The sequence below is a fragment of the Sciurus carolinensis genome, chromosome 18 (assembly GCF_902686445.1).
Source record: "Sciurus carolinensis chromosome 18, mSciCar1.2, whole genome shotgun sequence".
In the NCBI taxonomy this organism is placed as follows: domain Eukaryota; kingdom Metazoa; phylum Chordata; class Mammalia; order Rodentia; family Sciuridae; genus Sciurus; species Sciurus carolinensis.
Window position 1 is genome coordinate 19173563 of NC_062230.1, and position 21426 is coordinate 19194988.

Below are 21426 nucleotides of genomic sequence, written 5' to 3' on the forward strand. Positions count from 1 at the left end.
CTGGGGGTGGCACAGTCCACACAGGGTGCCCACCAATCCAGTCTCAGTCCAAGCTGGTCCCATCCAATCACACTCTGGCTCCCCCAGGTCCGAGGTTCCCCCAGTTCAAGTAACACTTCAGTACAGATGAATGTTCAAGTATTGTACGGAGAGGCAGGCAGGGGGCTGGGGCACCCCTCACCACTCCCCTGAGCCACGAGCTGAACAGCGGGTAGACCCGTGGCCCCCACTCCTCGCAATAGCTGCCATTTTCAGTGACGTTCAAGGATCAGGGTAGAGGGAAGGAACTCAAATTTGGGCAGGGGGAAATAAGAGGTGTGGACCCCCCCCCCCATGAGGGGTACTACAGCCCCAACCTGCTCTTGTCCCCCACCCCCCACTCAGCCCTGGCTTTTCCCTTGCTCCCCAAATTCCCCTACCTCTGATACCTGGATCCCCAAATGCTCCTCCAGTTTCCCTTTTTGGCCCCCCACCCCCCCCACTCCAAATATCTGGTCTTTGTTCCCTGAACCCTTGGTGGTCTGCTTTCTGCCCCCTCCCCCCACCCATCCTCCACCTCCCCCAGCCCCCTGGCTCCCAGTATCCTGTGTGTATTACCCTTTCCCCATTCTCCCTCCCTCAAACTTGCACCTTAACCCCCCTCCCACCATCCCTTTGGCTCAGCACCCCCCTGTACCTCTGACCCACTCCCCCCAGGGGATGGACAATGAAGCAGGTGGAAGGGGGAGATGGGAAGGAGAGACCCCCAGAGATATCAGTGCAGGAGGAAGAGAAGGGGGAGGCTGGCTCCGGTCCCTGGGTAGGAATCCCCAAGTCACAAAACTCAGGAATCCCAAGTCATGAGGTGGGTAACCTGGCCTCCCAACAGAGGATGAAATGAAGGCCCGAGGTCCAGGCTCCTGATGAGTCCTGGGGGAGGGTGGGGGGCACCCGACTAGCTGTCCTTGAGAAGCAGTTTCTCCTCTGGGCAGCGGAAGGGACCAGGAGGGCCGGCAGCCGCCAGCCGGGCACAAGCTTCAGGTGAAAGCTGGCGGCAGGAGCGCAGGTCTAGGCGGCGGAGACGTGGGCAGCGTCGGAACAGCGGGAGGCAGTGGTCTGTGAGGCGGTGGCAACCTAGGGACAGAGCCATGGCAGCTGAGACCAAGTAGCTGAGTAGGTGGTAGGCACTGGCCAAGGGAACCAGCAGGTTAGCAAGATGGACAGGGGACTGTGCTTACCAGCAAGATTGAGGTGTACCAAGGTCTCTCGGAGTGGGGAAGTGGGAGCAGTGAGGAGGTGGACACTGGGGTCCCCGACATGGGCGCAGTGGCTCAGGTCCAGGGCACTCAGCTGGGGCGCATGGCGCAGCAGGAGCCGCAGGGAGGCATCTGTCAGCTCCAGACCTGCCAGGCGCAGTTCGGCCACCCCCTGTAGCCGTCCACGACTCTCTGTTTGCCCTAGGCAGGTAAAGGAGATATTAGCATTTTTGGCCACTCCCATCCTTGCACCCAGGCACCAGAGGGCTGTCACCACCAAGTTCCTTAACATCTATCCTAAACTTGCACCCATCATATGGGAGTCCCAATTTGCTGCACTCTATACACGGCTTGCTCTTCTCCCAAACAACCACACTCCCTGATCTTATCCGTCCACTGCTCACATCACCTTGTCACTGAGATTTTCCATGAGTACTCTATTTGAAACTCTTAACAGTATTCACAACCCTACCCGACCCTTTCCCTGCTGCACCTCTCGGCATCTGACACATTACTTTCTTCTTGTTAATCTTTCTCTCCCCTCCTTCAGTTCCATGAAGGAATTCTTGTTCATTGCTCTATCCCCAGTAATGAAACACACAATAGGATGCTCTGGGTCCATATCACTCTTGCTTGAACTATTCCCACGACCTCACTCCCTTTAGTCTCTTCTTTTAGAATCCACAGAGCTGATCTCAAACTCAAATGTGACAATATCCTTCCTGTGTTAGAAACTGTGAGGGCACTTCAAAGAAGTCCAGTCTCCTTGGTAGAACAATCCAATTTCTATAAGGTCCCACTCCTAACTCCTCTCCCTTACCCCCAAACACCTGAACCACATTCCACAAGTGGGCCGCCTGAGACCATTTATGTTTAGCGCATTGCCTGGCTTTCAGAGCTCAGCAGCCTCCTCTTCTCTATCTCCATCGAGAAGAGCTCACATCCTTCCCCACTGCACCCAAAGCACCCAGTATGCCTTTCTTCTATTACCAGTTCCCAAACTCAAGAGGCTCAAGTCCTCTGAAGGGCTGGATTGCTGGCCCTATCCCAGAGTTGCAGCAGATTTAGTGTGAGACATCAGGGTTAATTTGCTGACAAGTTTGCCTGTCATACTGAGACCACTGGGCCAGAGACCACATTTTAAGAACCTGAGCCTTGGGAGACAAGTTCTCTAATCATTATTCTTCTTTACAGATAAGAAAATTGAGATTCAGATCATAAAGCTGTCATCCAAGATGATTTGATTATGAAGTAAGAGCCAGGAGACCCAGATCTGCTGACTGAAACGCCATCAGATGTCATACTCACAAAACCAACCTCCAAAAATGTTTTATAGAATCTGCATAGTACTAAAACTTTTCTTGCATGAATGTCTAACACTACAAAAAGGATATTTTTATACAGAAATTTAGATATGGAGCTTTTCCTTAAAAAACTGATCTGACGGGCTGGGGAGATAGCTCAGTCAGTAGAGTGCTTGCCTTGCAAGCACAAGGCCCTGGGTTCGATCCCCAGCACAGAAAAAAAAACAAACAAACAAAAAAAAAAAAAACTGGTCTGACATCATTGGGCTACTACCCTTCCAGCCTGACAGTGATTGGCTGGAGTACAGCTGCCAGTGCCCCTATCAAAGGTCCTGCACCAATGTGTCACTTCTGTTACTTGCCGGGCCACCTCTGTAAACACTCAACTTGGCATGTCCTGAATTTTACCCTCTCTTCCTATCTTTGGAGAGCTGAAAGCCTGGAAAGGCAGGTACATTTACAGAAACCCCCAAACTTGGGCCACAGCTAAAGGGCACTAGATCAAAGAGGTCATTTCTGGCTTGGAAGCAAGTGTGAGCATCAGTGAGGATTTCACTGAGGTGGTGGCATTTAAGCTGAGTCTTTGAGGGTTTGAACATGCAGCAAGGTATGAAAAGAAATATACGAGGCAGAGGGCAGGAGTCTAGAAGTAAAAGAACTTTACATTTTTGCTGTAGGAATGCTACAGGGAGCCAGGAAGCCAGGAAAGGAAAGGTGGGAGGAAAATCTAACCTGCGCAACAGGCCTGAGGGCCAGGAAGGCTCCTTTCTGCAAGCTTCTGATAAAGGGCTTGAACAGGGGGCTGGGGAGATAGCTCAGTTGGTAGAGTGCTTGCCTTGTAAGCACAAGGCCCTGGGTTCAATCCCCAGCACCCCCCACCCCAAAAAAAGGGCTTGAACAGAGATGAATGAGACAGGAGAGGAAGGTCTGCTCTGCCTCTCAGCCAACACCTTCTCACCTCATGGAATGAACACACTGCTCCCAATGCCCACCTCACCCTCCTGCCCATATCATCCCAGCTCAGTTCAATTCCAGTAAGAGAAAACCATGGGTAAGGTAAGGGCTCCGGCCTGGTTATGCCTGACTTGCATCGGTCATTCAACCCCTTGTTGAATTAACTAGGCCTCTAGAGCCTTGTCCACAAAATGGAAGAATCCTAGTTGCTTCTCTACTCTTTCCAGGGCTGCTGTGAAGCATGGTGGGGCAGAAAGAAGGGAACCAGGAAAGAACTGTCAAAGAACTCTGAAAAAAAAAAAAATTTATATATATATATATATATATCCTTTTAATTTTCTTATTTCAGGGCATAGCAAATCTCCTTTTGGAAATCTCTCCTCAAACCTGATCTCTCTCTTCCATCCTAATTATCTGTTTGCTCATTCAGTTCATCATTCAACAAGTATTTGCTGAGCAGACTACTGAGTAAGGTGCTAGGGTTAAGCACACAAAGCTGAACTGGAGGATTTACCTTAATCAGATAACTTCCCACCTGTACAGCACTATGCCAGGAGGGGCCTGCTCCCAAGGCTAAGAAAAACTCAAGAGTTCAAGGCAGAGACCAAGGAGTTGGTCAGGGAAACCTTCTAGGAGGTGGCATCTATGCCAAAGTCTAAAGGATGATTAAGTATTAATTACATGAAGGAGGATAGAACATTGAGGCAAAGAAAAGTGGGAACTAGAAGGAACTTGGCAAAGAGGCTGAGGAGGCCAAATGCAGGGATGGCCTAGTTCAGTGGAACTCAGCCATGCCAGGTCTCTATAGTAAAACACTTGTCTTTACCCAAAGGGATAAGGGAAGAGCAATATAAGTTTAGAGAACAGGGGTGATATGGTCAGATACACTCTTCTGGATAGTTCCCCCAGCTCTAGTGTGAAGAAGAAACTGTGGAGGTCAGAAAAGATACATGAGCATCCCATCTGCTAGCTTTGCAAGGAGCTCTGAGGCCTCAGTGTCCTTACTCCCCACCTCACATACCTCCAAGGTGAACAGACCTCTGCTCCCAGTATAGCTCTCTGCCAATATGGGCCTCCAGCCACAATGAACTGCTAATTGTGCCTCAAACACCCTGGGAAAACTCCAACCTTTCAAGACTCAGTTCAATGGACATAGAAGGCAAATGAATGAATGATAAGCCAAGAAGGGCTTTCCTATTCAAATTCCTACATTCATACCTTTCTTCCAATACTTGTAACACCCAGTATAGAGACCTAGATCCCCACCTTTCCCAACCCATTCTACAGATGAGCACACAGAGGCCACACCTGGTTTAGTGTCTGGTGGAGGCAGCAGCAGCTCTCGGAGCTGGGAGTCTTTAACATCCTCGATCCAGCGGAGGTCCAGGAGCCGCAGGGCTGGCAGTGGGGCTGAGCCAAGGGCAGAGACAGAGAGCCACGAGCAGCCAGAGAGCACCAACTCCTGCAGGCCTGGCGGATTTGTGGGGGTGAGGGTTAGGAAGCTGGACTCTATCCCAGGCCTGTCCCTGTTTCTACCCTGTCATGACTTGTCACCCCACCCTACCTTGCAGTCGGTTCAGAAGCCACATGAGCTGCTTCTTGGAGACACCTGTCCAGCTGAGGTCCAGGGCACGCGGCTGGCGGCGAACTACCCCACTGAGCATGGGCGGGGTGAGTGACTTCCGCCTGCTCAAGTCCATTCTAGGCCACAGACGTTTGTCGTAGCACCTTATGGTCACAAGGGGGAGACAGAGACCACATCCTCAGTTCTCAAGGAGCCTACCAATCCTCACACTCTCAACAGTTCACCCCAGTTATCCACCCACCCACCCAGGCCCACCCAGACAGCCTGGTGGCAAGAAGTTCCAGGCTGTGGGCCAAGAGCACTGGGTTTGGGACCCAACTCCATCACTAACTGGATGCAAGACCCTGGGCAAGTCCATTCCTCTCCCTGAGCCTGAGAGGCCTCATTTATAAAATGAAGATAATGATCCAGACTCTGCCTGCCCCACAGGGCTGCTGTAAGATCAAATGAGGTAATTACAGTTTGTAGGCCTTACAGCTTTTAAAACATTCTGCCAAATAACTACACAAACACCATACACACTATTTGATGTAATGCCAAAGGGATCTTTAAGCAGCTCCCAAACCCCCTTCCTTTGGGTTTCTAGATTTCTCCCTTGCTATTACAGTGGCTTGCTCATTGGCACTTTTCATCCCCTCTACTAACCTCTGCCATCTTGATAGCCAGTTGCCCAAAGCTGGACTATGGTCCTGGTATTTTCTATCTTTGGTTATTGTGTTCCTCTAATTAGAATGTAAGCTCTACAAGGCCAAAATTGGCTTTTTTTTCCCCCTTTTTTACTTCAGTAACCCCAGTATCCAACACTGCCAGCAGTAAAGTACAAGTTATTTGTTGTACATTTAGTGAATGAATCAAGCCAGTGTGAAATACTCAAAGCTTCTACTGAGCATTTCCTTCCCACACACCTCACTTATATCTTTGCATTTATTCACTCAAGGTTTCTGGAAGCTCTGACAGGTCCCAGGTATTGAAGCTACAAAGACAAATGAGGTCTGAACAAAACTAAACAGGTTTCCTAATCCCAGCACTCTAATTGCTTTTACTAGTCTAACACGCGGTGAATGAGAGGACTTCCCAAACTTATTTCACCAAAGAACCCTTCCCACCTCTTCTAAGGTAATGTATTAACACTTTGTGGTACACTTAAGTTCCTCCTTTTTTTTTGGTAACAGGGATTGAACCCACTGTGCCACACACACCCACAGTCCTTTTTATTTTTTGAGATAGGCTCTTGCAAAATTGCCGAGGCTGGTTTCGAATTTGTAATCATCCTGCCTCAGTCTCCCAAGCTGCTGGGATTGCAGATGCGCACCACTGTGCCTGGCTAAGTTCTTCAATTAGTTTGAGAACTGTCTTCTAATTCAGTTTCCGTGATGGCATATCAGGAATTTCCTCTGGACTAGATGGGCATCGAAGTCATACCTATCCTCCCTCCCAACCCCAAGATACTGAAGGGCTTTCCCTTCAAAAAGCCTTGGGCTGGAGGAGAGTTTCCCAAACTCCAGGCATTTGTTGTCCACTTATCTACAGAATATGACTTTATCCTTAAATCATCCCCTCTTTGCACTTAAAACCAGTTTTCTTTCACATAAATATAGTAAGCTTAAGAAATAAATACAAGAGAGACTACTAAATTCTAGCCAGAAGTTGCTGCGGCTTTAGGTTAAATCGCTTTTGTTAAACAGAAAGATAAGCAAGTATTAGTGTGGTGCTAAAGATATAATAGCACCCAATAGTTTTTAAAAGTTCTGTTATTTTTCAAAACTGACAGAAGGATTAAACCATGGTTTTGTGTCAGGCAGTCTGGTAGAGTGATGTGCACTTGTATTCCCAGCTATTCACAAGACTAAAGCAGAAAGGGATGGGGGAAACAGCTCAGTAGTAGAATACCCCCCTGAATGCCCAGTACTGCAAAAAAACAAAACAAAACAAAACAAAAACAAACAGCAACAACAAAACCTGCCAGGCATACTCCAGAGCCTCAATATGACATTTCTGGAAATGCAGAATCATTCACCAAGACTTCAACCTGAACAAAGCCCCTCTCTGACAGCTCCCCTCCTGTTATTCCTCCCTCCCTTCTGGCATTCTAGTCTGCCCCTGATTCCTTCCACTCAAGCAATAAACATCTGCAAATCTCTCCAATTCCAAGAATGAAAAAGGAGCAGGGAAATCCTACCTTTAACCCAGCTTCCGCCCCCTTTCTCTCTTTCCACTCAGTGAAATCCTACTCTAAAGTCTCTCTCTGGGCCAGGGATATAGCTCAGTGGTAGAGAACTTGCCTAGCATGTGTAAGGCCCTGTGTTCAATCCCCATTACAATAAAAAACAAAACAAAACAAAACAAACAAAAGAATAAACTCTCTCTCCCCCTCTTTGACCCAGTTGCAAATTCTAGCTCATCTGCCTCGGCTTCCTTGAAGCCCTACTGGAAATTGTCCGCACTTGGAAGGGAACCTTCTTTGAGCATTCACCCAATTGTGTTTCTGCACCCTACTCTGTAAGAGCCAGGCCAAACCACCTGCCTTGCACACAGATGCACAATACTGCTGGGTGCCAACACATTCTGGCATATGCTGTGCCTCTGCTGGAAAGGTCAATAACCCAAGACCCTTCAAGGCTTGGCTCCAGTACCTTAACTTCCAGGAAGTCTCCTTGACTCTTTCTTGGCTGGAGTCAATCAATTAGTTGCAGAACAATAGGGTTAAACTTGAGTGGCAGGCAATAATCTTTGAGGGTCCTACTGATACCATGTATCCAGTTCCCACTGGGCTCAGAGCAGTTAAAGATGACAGGGTTCTTGTTATACAATCAGGAGAGACACACAGTCTGCAGTAACTGAGGCAGTAAGGGACATGTAAGAGTCAACTTGGAGACTAGAACAAGGGTGCATCCCAAGGAGACAATGCCTGAACTGAGGCTGAGGCAAGCAGTTATTCTGTTATTTCCAGCAAGGGGAGGAAAGGAACAGGGTAGAGCCTGCATCTAGACCCAATCTAGAAACTCAAGAGAGCTCTGGGAACCTCAGGAGCAGGAACAAAGGGCAATTCATCCTATATAATGGTGATGATGACTACAACAGTAATAACGTGTTTATTCAGGGTTTACTGCAAACTAGGTACTATTCTTTGCATTAAGCATTTAACCTCACAAGGGCCCTAGGAGATCATTATCGTTCCTTTTTACAGTTAAGGAAAACAAGGCCCAGAGAGGTTAAGAAACTTGTTTAAGGTCCCACAGCTACTAAGTGTGAGCCAAGTCAGGTTTAAACCCAGCTGGTCTGAATGAAGAGAGCCTGAACTCTGAGCAGGAAGAGGCAGGACTGAGGCTGCACAGGAGGCCCAGGGTGGAGGTTCCATGTCATGGAGGGCTGAATGCTAAGCCCCCAACTGTCATGGCCACAGAGCCCAAAGGTGAAAAGTATAAGCTATGGGGATCTAAATTCCAGCTCCACCACCTCTATGGTTGGGGTGACCTCAGGCAAGGCATGTTCCCCCTCTGGGCCTTCACTTCCCAAACCAAAAATCAAGACAAAGATAGCACTTAACTTCAAAGGTTTGCTACAACAATGATGAGAGACTGTACAGGGTAAGTGTTTACTGCCATTCTGGAACTAGGTTCATATCCTGAATTCCTATAGGAATTCACTGAAAGTGACAGGAGCTGTGGATAGATTCTTTCCAAGCTGGGGAATGATAAGCCACGTGGCAGGAAGGACTTAAAAGCTGAAGCATGCCATCATCCTGGATAGGCAGGGCTTGATATCCAGTTGCCCTAATCTATCCATCTTCTGCTTGATTCCAGCCAACCGTCTGACCAAGTCATCACCCTATTAAGCCCACCTGCAAACCCTACATTTTAGTCCTAAGCCTCATCTTGCAGAAGTTCCTGGCGGAAACAGAGTTGAACCAGTCCTAATTGTTCCCTGCAAGCATATCACCTCCTGGGCACTGATCACAGTTAGTTCTTCCATCTCAGCTCTCTCAGCTCCCTGATGCCACTACTGTCTTCCAATCTGTCCACCCCCAGGCCTTTGCTCCCAACCCCAAATGGCCTTGACCTTGTGTTCCAGTCCCTCACTTGCCAACCTCTCTATCCATGTCCTTGAAGGTTCCAATTGTGGCAACTTAGTAACTCCTCCATACCTCCCTGCCTGCTGCCTTCTCTCCCTTGGCTCTTGGCAGATCACTTCGCCTCCCAGTTCCAGGATAAGATGAAAGTCACCAGACAGGAAAGCCTGCAACTTCCTGCTCTCCCACCTACAAAGTTCTCTCCAGCTCGCTCCACCCTCTACCACCTCTTTCCTCACACCATCCAAATTTTCCTCATTATTGTTTTAGTACCTACTCTATGCCAAGTACCATGCTAGAAATCAGGGACACTGCAGAAATAAATGGATCAAGTCCCTGATTTGGAGTTGACACTCTCAATTCCATGCAGTCTGGCTTTGATCCCTACATTCCCACATTATCACAGTCAAGGATACCAAGGTCTTCTTATAGCAAAATCAAACTGCCACCTCTTGGTCCTTGACTTCCCATGACCTTTCACCAACATCCACCACTGCTCCTCATTCTGCCTTCCTCAATCTCCCTTCTTTTTAGGGCAAACCTCCATCCTTGATCTATAATTCTTGGGCTGCTCTTTCTCTGACTCAAAAATACTGACATTCTATTCTCTGCTCTCACATTCCACAGTGCTACCTTTAAGTTGAAAATCCCTGCACTCATCTTTTTCTCAAGCACCCAACTGGCAGATCCAGCAGCTGTCCTAGTTCTACTGGACTGGCCCAAAGTCCTTTCTGACCAAACAGGGTACATCTGAGCTCTTTCATTTGCTCCTGGAACCTGCTTCTCTGTGATTCCCAAGCTTGGGGAATAGTGCTGTTACCCATTCAGGTTCCTGGGCTACAAACTCAGCTGAGATTTGCCCTGCTGCCCTTATGGCCAGTAAGTCACCAAGTCCAAGTCACTGCCCTTCTTAAAAAGTTCTCAACCTGATCCCTTCCTCACTGTGCCTGCTTCTGTGCACAGACATGGGAAAGCCTCCTTACTTGTTCACTGCCTTAGTAAGTGTTTAGTACCCTTCAGGAGCTGTGCTAAGTGCTTTGCAGAAACCGCCTCATTTAATCCTCATAAAGTAAATACAATTGGTCCTCAGTATCTGAGGGTTCCACTTCTGTGGATTCAACCAACTACAGATCAAAAACATTCAAAAGAACAACAACAAAAAATTGCATCTGTATTGAACATATACAGACTTTTCATCGTCACTCTCTGAACAATACTATTTACATAACATTTACATTGTACTGGGTACCATAAGAATTATACAAATTATTTAAAGTATATGGGAGCTGGCTGCAGTGATGTAAGTCTATAATCCGAGCAACTCAGGAGGCTGAGACAGGAGAATCACAGTTTGAGGCCAGCCAGGGCAACTTAGCGAGATTGTTTCAAATTTAAAAAAGAGCTAGGGATTAGCTCAATGGTAGAACCCAGCTCCTTGGGTTCAATTCCTAATATCATGAAAGAAAGGAAGAAAGGTAGGAAGGGAGGGAGGGAGGGGGAAAGGGAGGAAGGGTGACAGCAAATACTACCATTTTACATAAGGGACTTGAGCATCCTTAGATTTTGGTATTCTGGAGGGGATGTAGTCTAAGAACCAATTCCCTGAAGACACTAAGGAGGAATGTATTAATATGAAAACTGCATTACAGCCTCTCTGTTATGGCTACTTCCAGCCACAGGTCTCTCCCCTGAGGCAGAAATCTGTTCCTTTTCAGTTCTGGGTCACAGGTGCCAAGCACAGAGCTGGTCTCTGCAATTAATTCTCAATTAATATTTGAGTTGGGGTGGTAATCCCCAGCAACTTCTTTAACTATCTGCTTCTAAGTTGCAGACTGGGAGCTCTTAAGGGCACAGATCTATGTTCCAAGGACTGAAAGACTGAGCTTTCAGTAAATACTTATATAAATGAGTGAATAATAAAGATCACAAGATCACAGTTAAGGCCAAGTGTTTCTACCTCCCAGGTACTCTGCTCAGTTCCTGTATCAGATCCTAAGAACATGAAGCGAGAGCTTTGATTATCCTAGTTTTATATATGAAGAAACTGAGACATGGGGAAGTTAAGAAACTGGCCCAAGGGCATACAGCTCATCAGAGGAAGAACAAGTCTATTGCAGGCAATCTGCCTCTAAAGCCTATACTCCAGCCCCCTTGCTTGGCACAGACCAGAAGCAGGAGCTAACTTCTAGATTTCATCCCAGAGGTCGAGGAATGAAGTCTGAGTTCAGTCACTAACTTGCCCTATGGCCTCAGGTATCCCTTACTCCTTCATAGGGCTGCTACTATGAAGAACAAATCAGCTAAAACTTGTGATGCACTTAACAGGAAGCCCAGGACACAGTAAGAACTGGAAAAGAGCTTGAATTACTCACTTAGTAAAACATTTCTTCAGCATCTCTACTGCCCTTTGTCCCATGCTGGGGACATGAAGATAAAATAGACACAATATGCGATGGGAACATGAAAATGAATAAATCAATGAAGGCTTGTCAACATGCCAAATGCCTCTGTGTGCTCCATTAGGGGAACACAGTGCTGTGGGAGTCTGATGGAGGAAAAATGTTAAGACTTAGGAGGATGACTGACATTTCTGAACAACAAGGGTCAAGAGGCAGTGGGGAATCTGGGAGAACAGGGAGAAGATGATGGGCCAAGTCAGGAGATCTAAGCATGGCTGTCTCAGGGAGAGCAGGGGTTACTCCAATAAAGGGCTCTCATATAAAAATGGGACCAATAGTCAGACTATCCTCAGAAGAGAGAGCATGAAAATGATGTGAGATAGCCAGGTTCAATGGTATATGCCCGTAAACCCAGCAACTTGGGAAGTTGAGACAGAAGGATCAAAGTTCAGAGACAGCCTCCATGACTTAGCAAGACCCTGTCTCAAAATAAAAAATCAAAAGGGCAAAGCACCCTTGGGCTGAATGCTCATACTGCAGAAAAAAAAAAAAAAAAAAGGTGAGATAATTATTATAGCACTATGCTTACCACATGCTAACCACTCAATATAAATAAGAACTATCATTAAGAGAAAAAAACTGGAGCTAGAGGGCCTAGGTTCAAATTCTTGGTTTTAACACTTTTTCTCTACATGACCTTGAGTCTCAGCTTCATCTGAACAAGGAGGAATAACTTGCTCCTCACAAGGTTAAGAGGGTTAAATGAACTCCTAAATGGAAAACAGGCTGCCCACAAATATTATGAAAGTATCACACTATGATATGTACATACTACAGAAGTATGAGGATCAAAGTTATGACAGGTCACAAAGCAAGTGAGACCTCAGGACTGTCCACCACTCACCAGCGGCTCCAAGTCCGGCAGACCCGCATGCAGATACACAGCTCTCGGGGCCCAAGGTGCTGGAAGACACGAAGCCAAGCAGCCCTGGGCAGAGGGTGGTCGGATCCAGCAGCCAAAGGCAGCGTGTCAGGCTCAGGGCTTCGAGGCGGGGGCCGTACCACATGCCGCTCCAGTTGTGGAGGCCGGGGTGGTGGGGCAGGGCCCAGGGGCCAGCTGAGCAAGGGCCCCCCACTGCCAGGGCGCACAGCCCGCCGTCCCCCGCGGTTTTCCTTCTCGCCAGAGCTACCCCGGGCTGGCCGTCGCCCATTCCGGGCCTCGCCAGGGGCCTCATCCTCACTCAACGAAGTGCCTGATGAGTCGGAATCGGAATCCGAGTCCGAGGAGGAAGAAGAGGTGTCAGGCACCCGCTCCAACAGCTGGCACATTCGCTTGAAACGTTCTAGCTTCTCCCTTTGTGGGGATGGGGATGGCACTGCCGGGCCCTCAGCAGAGGCCAAAGGTGGCTTTGGTTTCTGCAAGAAGACAGGGAGAGGCTGTTCTAGGGCCTGGGACATACTTTCCCACCCCACTACCCACGAGGAGTCACCAGGGAATGAAGAGCCCAAGGGATAGTCCTGAGTTTCAAGCTGCTCCTAAACATGATACCTCAGCCATCTCTGGACTTCAGTTTTCTCATCTTGAATATGAAGACACTAATTTAAGAATTTCAAGTCTTATGGAAAGTAAGGTGTGGTGGAGCACACCTGTAATCCCAGCAATCTGGGAGGCTGAGGTAGGAGGTTTTCAAGTTTGAAGCTGGCCTCAGCAACTTAGCAAGACACTGTCTCAAAATTAAAAATAAAAAGGACTGGAGATGTGGCTCAGTGGTAAAGTGGCCCTGGGTTCAATTCTCAGTACCAAAAAAATATATATATATAAATAAAAACCTATGAGTTTCAATGGCTCATGAACTCCTCAAGGCAGAAAAGAGAACAGTTAAGACACCTAGCTTGAATGCTGGCTTGTCTTTCAATACTGAGAAGACCATTTCATAGTTACTGATGTAGAACAGCTAAACTAGACAATTCTTAGGATATATTCCACAAAATGTGAGTCCCTACCATGATCTAATTTAAGTGGCAACTTGGGCCATTCCTTTTAGACAAAGACACCCACCCAAATGGTATAAGCAGGTTTGAACACAATCAGATAGCATTTGCTTTGTTGTGTGACCTTGGGTAAGTCTTTTAACCTCTCTGGGCCTCATTAGGTAAACATTATAGTTTACAAAGTTCATTTACTTTCATTATGGCATTAGATTTATACAGTGCCATGGGGTAAGTAGGTAAGATAGAAGCTTCATCTCCATTTTACAAATGAGAAAACTGAGGCTCAGGGCAGCTGACAAGTTGCCAAGACCAAACATAGTCAGTGGCTGGGTAGAAATTTGAATTCCTTTTAAGACCTGGAAAGATGAGGCAAAAGGGCCAGATGATATCTTAAAGGTTCTAGGGAAGTCAGGAGTTCTGTGGCCTCACCCAACCCATTCTTCCACCCAACTCTTCCTAGGGATCCAGATGTCCTTTGGGGTCATGTGGGGATAGGACAGGACACAGTGAACAGGAAGGGACATTCTCAGTCTCTGTGGTGAAGGGTGGGGCAAGGAAAGGTGGGAAGGGGAGGGAGTAGGTCCGTGGCACACCTCCCAGTTCTCGGGAGGGAGCCCAGGGTGGCAGGACGAGAATGCCTGGCTTGGATTCAGAACCCTGGGGGGCAGAAGGCCAGGGCCGCCTGGGTCCGATCCTCGGAGGAGGCAGGCATCTCCACCCACCTTCTTCAGGTGCCTCTCTCGACCTCCTTTCACCTACCAGGGCAAAAGGAAGATATGGGGGAAAGGGAGACCCCATTAGGCCCTCAGTGCCCACAAATTAAAGTCCATGCCGTCTTTTTAAACTACAAATCCCAGAAGCCCCATCCCAGGGAGAACTCTGAGCATGCTCACCTTGCAACCAGAGTCCTGGCTCACTGAGCATGCTCTCATCTCCTCTTTCTTCCCCCTCAGGCTCTTTCCAGCCCCTCCCTCTTCCTCTGTAGCAGTTAGTTTGAGCATGCTCTCTCCTTTCTCCCTAACCCACCCAGGGCTCCTAAAGCTTCCCAGCCTGTGCCAGTTCCCCCTCACCTGTATTTTCCCTTCACCGTAAACATGGTCTATCCCCAACCACTCCTGAACTACATCTCCCAACAACTCTTGGAGAAACCAATAGAGCACTGCTTCCCAGGCTCACCCCACCAAAAAAAATGGCCAGTACTACAGCCCCAGCATGCCTTGAGCTAGACTTTGTGAGCATGCCCCATGGCTCACCTTTTTCCTTGGGGTGGGGGGCTCATTCCCTGCCTCCCTTTCCTTTCGTTTGGGGGGCCCAGGCATGTCCTCCGGGGAAGGCCCAGCAGGTAGAGGGCCCTTTCGCCTAGGCGGGGGCGGTGGAAGTGGCGGCTCCTCCGTCAGCTTCCATCCACTCCCTAGGCTGGCGCCCTCCTCACCGTTGTCAGCTCTGCGGCGGCCTGGCCCCTCACCTGAATCCTAGGGAGATGGAAGCTGGGGATGAGGCCCTGCACAGCTCCTGACCCTCTACCTATTGAGAGCCCAGAACCCTGCCTATCCCATTTCCCTACCTTGCTGGTGCGGCCTTCCTGGGTACAGCGAGGGCACTCCCAGCAGTTGGGGATCTCTGCATTGATGACACCCTCAGCCTTCCCCATCTGTAGGCAAAGGGCAGGGAGTGGATGGAAGATGCCAATAAACCAGGGGCATATAGTCCACCTCCCTGACCCCTCACAATCTGGTTCCAGGGTCCCCAGGGCCATCACCTTCAGGCAGCCAGGGTGGACGATTTCGTTGCAGATTGTACACTCCATGAGGCTCAAACCAAATTTCTCTTCCTCTCCCTCCACTGTGTCCTCCTTCCCAGCCTCCCCACACAAGAGGCACACAGCTGTGTGTGGGAGCACGGGCTGTTGAGAGAGAGGAGACATCAGGGACTCCAAAAGCAGGCTACAAGGGAAAGATTTTATTTTGGGGACCCTGGTCAGCTGCTGGGTGAGGTTTAGAACACATGGGCCAAGCTGAGTCAAATCCTGAATTTGCCTTTTTTTGGCCATACGACCTTCAGCAACTAATTAAACCTCAAGTCACTGTTTTTGCATCTGTACAGCTGGGCAAAGAATCTTTCCCTTGCCAGATTATTATAAAAATGAGATAAAGCATGAGGGGCATTTGATACACAGTTGTAATTAATGTTGTGATTGTTACAGCCAATGTGACCCTGAAATTATGACTGGCTTTGGGAAGGGAGAGAGACCACAGGCAAATTTTGACAATACTCAGAGAGGGTTAGAGAAGACATGACAGCAACTTAGGGTGATTCCGAGGTTGCTCAGTGGGCCCAAGAGTGCTCTGGATCCTACGGTAAACCCAATTTTGGCAAGACTCTTAGGAAAAATAAAGGTAGCTGCTGAATCTTAAGGAAAATGGGAGTAGTCTTCAGACAATGTGATTTTGGGAAGAACAATGGCAAACTGAATCAAATCAGGGATGCTGAAGGTTATGACAGATCAAGGAAGACACAGGTAGAGGAAAAAGGAACAGGAAAGTGAGGCGAGGGTTTAGGGAACAAAGGATGAGAGGGGCTGTGTGGGGGAAGAGTCCAACCAGGAAAAAGTAGCTGGAGGAAGAGAGGGAGGTGGTGAGTGTGGGGAGGGGGATGCAGGATGCAGCTGGCTCCTCATGGCTAGTAGGGAGGGGCCATTCTCTGGAGCCCAGGGATGCTCAAAGGCTGAGGAAGGCAGGGAGGAAACCCATGTTTCCCCGATACCTACTGTGTGTACCGGGTCTCATGGTAAGCATTCATATCCACGCCATTGTTTTAATCTTTACAACTCAGCAAAGAAAACATTCTACAGAGAAAGTACCTGAGATTCAAAGTAATTTGCTCAAGGTCACACAAAGGGGGAGCCTGGCCTCAAATCCAAGACCACCCTGATGGTGAGGAAGAGGCCAGAAAAAGACAAGAGACTTTTCCAGGAATCAGGTTTGGCAATAGATGGCCTTGTGCACAGAGACCACTGGGGAGATGCACAGCAGGGGCTGAGTTTTCTATGGGTCTCAGAGAGCTGGAAAGGGTGAAGGCAAGGACTGTCAATTCTTCTACACACCATAACACTGCCCCTCATATAGAAATAAGGACAAAAGCGGACATTTAAACAAATCAGTGAAAGAATGAAGTAAATAGCAACTCTACAATACACTCTAGGAAGCAACCACCAGCCATCCTGGATATGTACTTGGAGCCAGTGTGAAAGATACTTTTGGACAGGAGTGCCCACAGTTCTAAAGGGGCCCAACAGTGGGGAGCAGGAGGGGGGCAGAACTCACGGCAGTGCACTGCCGGAGCAGGCACGACTGCTTCATGCGCCCAGGCCCCCCGAACTTCTTCATGTCTCTGCAGAAGTGGCAGTCCCCGCACTCAGTTCGCACACAGGCCCGGCAGCGGCGGCAGCGGGTTCGGCGTCGGCGCGCTCCGGCCCCCGGCCCCCGGCTGCTCGACGACATTGGGGGCGTCAGCAACGCCGAGGGCTGTTGGTAGATGGTAGCAGGGTCAGATGCGCCCAATGGAGCCAGGGCCCAGGAGACTCCTGGCAGCTCCCTCCAACCATGGGCAGCCAGAGCCTGCCCTTCTACCTAGGGGAAAAAGGTCACCCCTTCTGTGTGAGTGTCAGGGGGTGGGGGCCACTCCCTCTACTCAAGGCCTCTCTCCCTACAGCAGCTCATCCAACTCCTCTGGGATCCATGAAAACTGACTTCCTGACCTTACTCCTACTATGACACTTCCTTAGTGCCCATTTCCTAGTCTAAAGAAGAGAGGCCTTTCCTCTGACATTCCCAAACCAAAGCTCCTCAGAAAGGCAAGCGACTCCTAGTCTGTGGCATTACCTTGAGAGGTACCAACAGTTCCCCTGGTATCCAAACTAAAACACCACAGGCTCTCCCCAGCCTAAAATGCCCCGATTTACCTTCAAGACACCCACAGATTCCTCAGTGGAAACACCAGATTGACTGTTCATTCTCTCCTTCCTTTCTCTTTCTTATAGGTAACATCATCCAATTGCTTTTTCCCCCAAATCTCCACAACGTCATCAGACGCAATGGGATTTTTCCCGCCCTCCATCCCTAATGACCCACTCTGCTCCCGAACTTCCCAGGACTCTGATATCCCCAAGATGCTTCTTCAAAGTTCCTTCTCAGCCCAAGATCTCAATTCCTCTGTTCCCCACAGAGGTCCCTCTGCTTCCGGACATCCTCTAGGATCCCTCAGGTCAACCTGGGCAATCTCCCAGATTCCTTGGGATTCTAGAATCCAGCCTGACATCTCCCACAAAATCAGGATGGGCTCACACTCACACTTAAGATTCCCCAGCTTCCCAAGGCTGCTTTCCATCCCTAATTGTCTGGAATCCCTGGGGCCCCCCCTCCCCATGGAAACCAGATCCTCCAAGATCCCACATGGACTCAGCAGGCCTGGAGGGTCTCTTCCCAGTCAGCCTTACCCTGGCTTCCCCCTTTCCAGGGACTTCCAGACCCATCCATGGGGGTAAGGGGCCCTCCAGCGCTCCAGGGGAGGGGCCTTAGAGGGCGGCGACTGCAGGCGGGGATTGGGGGGGGTCTGCAAGGGGAAGCAGGGTCTGGGAAGGAAGGCCAGTTCCCCAGGGTTGAGAGGTTATAGGAAAGAGGGCTGGAGATGAAGAGTTTGAAGCGAAGGGAGAGGGAGGGTGAGGCTGGGGGCGGGGAAGGTAGAGAGAGAGGCCGGGCTGAGGATGAATGGGAGTGGGAGCTGCCCAGGTCTGGGGGTGAGGAGGAGCCGCATGAACCCACCTCACACGTGTCCCGGGAGCCATCTCTCCCTTCTCGGCAGCTCCCGGCGGGTCGGCGGCCATCGGCGGCGGGGGGGCCGGGCGGCGCGGGGCGCGGAACGCTCAGAACGCCGGGGTCCACGGCCCCCCGAGGGCGCTCGGCCCCTCCCTCCGGCGGAGGCCGGGACGGCGGCGAGTGGAGATGGGGGGCGCCGGGGGCGAGGCCCTCCCACGGGCTGCGGCGCGGCCCTTCCAGGGGGAGTTCCTGCTCTGGGGGGCTCAGTCCCTCAGCCCCCCCAGGCCAACGGGGGCTCCTCGGGCGCAGGGTGCTTAGCTTCTTCCCGGACCCCACTCAGTCCCGGGTCCGGGTCCGAATCCCAGATCCCCTCCCCCCACCCCGCCCCGCCTCTCCCGGCGCCCCCGGCCCTTTAACTGGCCCCTTCCCGGCTCCCACTGCCCAGGGGTTCAGGGACCGGCCTCGGCCCCCCACCGTTTCCGGGGTTCAAGCCCCGCCCACCGCCGGTTCCCGGGGAGGGGGGGGTCGCTGTAACCTGCCCCCCTCCCCTGGGCCCGCCCCTGGACTGCGGCCCCCTGCCCTACAGCTACGGGGCGAACCAAGGGGGGTGAAGGAAGCTGCTCCGGCCCCGCCCCCCCAGCCCGCGCGCACCTCCGCCCTCCCCCCTCCCCCCAGCGCGCGACCCTCGGGAGATAGGGATTTAAATATAATTTGAATAAACCCCCCTCCTCTAGCGGGAGGGTAGAAGGAAAGGATGGAAGGGAGCAAGAAAAGGGGGAGGGGGCAGTTGGGGTGCCTCAGCCCCCCTGGTCCCCCAGCCCCGCGCTGCTTCGGCCCGGGGCCCTGGCCGCCTCTCTCATCCCTCCTCAGCTCCTTCCTCCTTCCTTCTCTCTTCCCCCTCCCCTCCCTCCTTCTTCCCTCCTCCTCCTCCTCTTTACTCCCTCCTTCTCCCAGAGGAACCCCGCCCCCTGCCCCCTCTTTCCTCCACCACCTCCACTTTCCAGGACGAACGCGTGCAGGGCACGATGGGAGTTGTAGTCGTGCGGACGCTGGCGCTACCGTGGGAAAAAAGGGACGCTGGGACCAGCGGGTACTACAAACAAGATGGCAGAGGGCGTGCCAAGCCGGGAACCAAGGATGCCGGGAGTTATAGTCCGGTTGCCCCGAGGCTCCCCGTTGCAGAACATAGAGAAGGAGCGGGAACGATGACTACAAACAAGATGGCCTTCTCCCCTGACCCGACCTCCTTCCCAGGCATTCACACGCCCTCCTGTCCACAACCCTCCGCGTGTGTAATACCTGACGGGAGTCGCAGTCCATCTGCCGCCTTCCCGCTGCCATTTCTACTCGTCAGGAACAATGGAAAGGTGAAAAGAAACGAGGACTACAAGCAAGATGGCGGAAGAGGGGCGTACACCTGACTAGAAGCCGATCTTATGAGGTGCGATGGGAATAGTAGTTTTCTAACCTTCTAGTATTCCTTAAGAATGGCGGAACCGGTAGGATGAAGAGACTACCATAAAGATGGCAGGCTACCTAGCCTCTCCTGGTCGCTTCATTCTGCCACCTTGGGCACCTCGCCCGCCTGTAATATCAAAATCCCGCACCCGGTGGCGCAGAGCCTGACGGGAGTTGCAGTCTTCTCGGCTCCCCTCTATTATCTTCAGTCCAGACAATGGAAGGGAACGGGGCGGGGACTACAGCCAAGATGGCGACCGAGGGAAAGAAGGGATGGCGACATGGGATTTGTAGTCCAACCGCTAAGGCTATTCCCTGCGGAAATGGGAGAAAGGACTACGGTAAAGATGGCAGCCTGGTCACCCGACCTCCGCGCGAGTGCCTGCTGGGGGACGTAGTCCCTTTCTGAGCTCTACAGAGAAAGGACGTTGGCTGTTGAAAAGTGCATCACCGCGGACATGCCTAATTGAGAGCCACGGAAACGGAACGTCTCTTTCCGCCTCTCCTCGCCATCCCTTTCTGAATGGCCTGCAGGGAAATGTAGTCCCAAGCTTTCACTCGCCAGTGGAGAATTGGTGTCACCAGTGGGTAACGGTGCGGGTGAGGGAGAAATGTCTGAGAAATCCAGGAATATAGAATGCCCGCCTCCCCGTGTGGTGAGGATTTCGTATTTCAAAGGAAGGCTCTTAAAGGAAAGCAACAGTAGTCAGTATTGTCGCGACAAGGGAGGCGTGGTTCTCGCGGAAAGTACTCAACGCTGTTTTCCCTGGGAAAGCTCGGACGCCTCAGACCCAGTGCTCGTTCCCCTAAACCTCTGGGAATCCAGAGGTTGTATTTTACAAGTCACGAGGCTCCAAAGAAAAGACTCAGGAGTTACACAAAATCCCCGCCCCGCCCTGGGAAGTCCCCAAACCTCGGTTTTCTCACCTGAAAATTGGGGATGATGATACCCACCTCGAAGCAGAGTTAGGAGTGTTAAGACAATGTTCACGAAAGTGCCCAGCTCTGGCACGGGGCACGTGACGGTAGTTCCTTTTTCGAGGTTCCTTCCAGCCCAGCCGTTCTGGGAGCCCAGGAATCCATCATGCCGGACACAGTTAGCCTCTGTGAGAAGAAAACTGTGACGGGCAGGCTACCCCCATCTTGAGTCGCCCCCTCTCCGCCCTTCTCATCTGGATCCTCCAGCTTTCATTACCTATCGCTGCTCCCAGGGGGCGCCCATTCTCCATTTAATTGAGTTCCTACCAACTGGCCAAATTCCTCAACCTGAAATTGTAGGCGCGCTGCACGCTGCCCACTCTAATGCCCTGCCTGATTTCCTAGTCAACCTGGGAGGCGTCTCCTTAGACCCTCAGTCGCTAATGCAAATGGAACTGCTTCCCAGCTCTGTGCTGTCTTACCTGCCTTCTAGATCTTCTTCCGCCTAGAAAACTGCTCACTGCTGACCCCAAGCCAGCCCCCTCTGCTTCCCTCTCTCTACTGCGTTTGGGGGCCCTGCGGAAGACTTGGTGGGTGTGGTTTTGTCAGGGAAGTTAACGCTGGCCAACGTAGTGTAAAGTCCCAAGTTTGCAGGGACTAGACTTAGACTGAACTGAGGCCCGTTGCATTTCGCACTA

General features: G+C 50.7%; 1 protein-coding gene and 1 non-coding gene across 8 annotated transcripts; one reads left to right on the top strand and one right to left on the bottom strand.

Annotated features, from left to right (window-relative positions):
* Positions 1–603: 603 nt before the first annotated feature.
* Fbxl19 (F-box and leucine rich repeat protein 19) lies at positions 604–21314 on the bottom strand. Of its 7 annotated transcripts, none has more exons than XM_047533093.1 (13): positions 21211–21314; positions 20765–20914; positions 19652–20125; positions 16862–17062; positions 15298–15441; positions 15103–15189; positions 14792–15010; positions 14261–14293; positions 12451–12962; positions 5058–5221; positions 4802–4963; positions 1218–1436; positions 604–1113 (listed from the first exon to the last, which is right to left on the bottom strand). In XM_047533093.1, exons 3-13 carry the CDS (start codon positions 19691–19693, stop codon positions 935–937), a joined length of 1962 nt encoding a protein of 653 aa, XP_047389049.1. In that variant the 5' UTR covers positions 19694–20125; positions 20765–20914; positions 21211–21314; the 3' UTR covers positions 604–934. The 7 variants fall into 7 exon arrangements, with proteins under 7 accessions (XP_047389049.1, XP_047389043.1, XP_047389047.1 ...); XM_047533087.1 differs by having other exon boundaries at positions 606–1113; positions 14132–14293; XM_047533091.1 differs by lacking the exon at positions 19652–20125 and having other exon boundaries at positions 606–1113; positions 14132–14293.
* On the top strand, positions 3344–3417 carry Trnat-ugu (transfer RNA threonine (anticodon UGU)). The gene has a single exon. It is a non-coding gene; the product is annotated as a tRNA-Thr (tRNA).
* Positions 21315–21426: the final 112 nt, after the last annotated feature.

Bases quoted from the DNA above. Each gene is read 5' to 3' on its own strand.
- Fbxl19 (XM_047533087.1), bottom strand. From the start codon at position 19,693: ATGGCAGCGGGAAGGCGGCAGATGGACTGCGACTCCCGTCAG. The intron at 15,011-15,102 runs GTAGGGAAATGG...CCATCTCCCTAG, and splicing joins AGGAAGGCCGCACCAGCAAG to GATTCAGGTGAGGGGCCAGG. The intron at 1,114-1,217 runs GTAAGCACAGTC...CTCTGTCCCTAG, and splicing joins GGTACACCTCAATCTTGCTG to GTTGCCACCGCCTCACAGAC.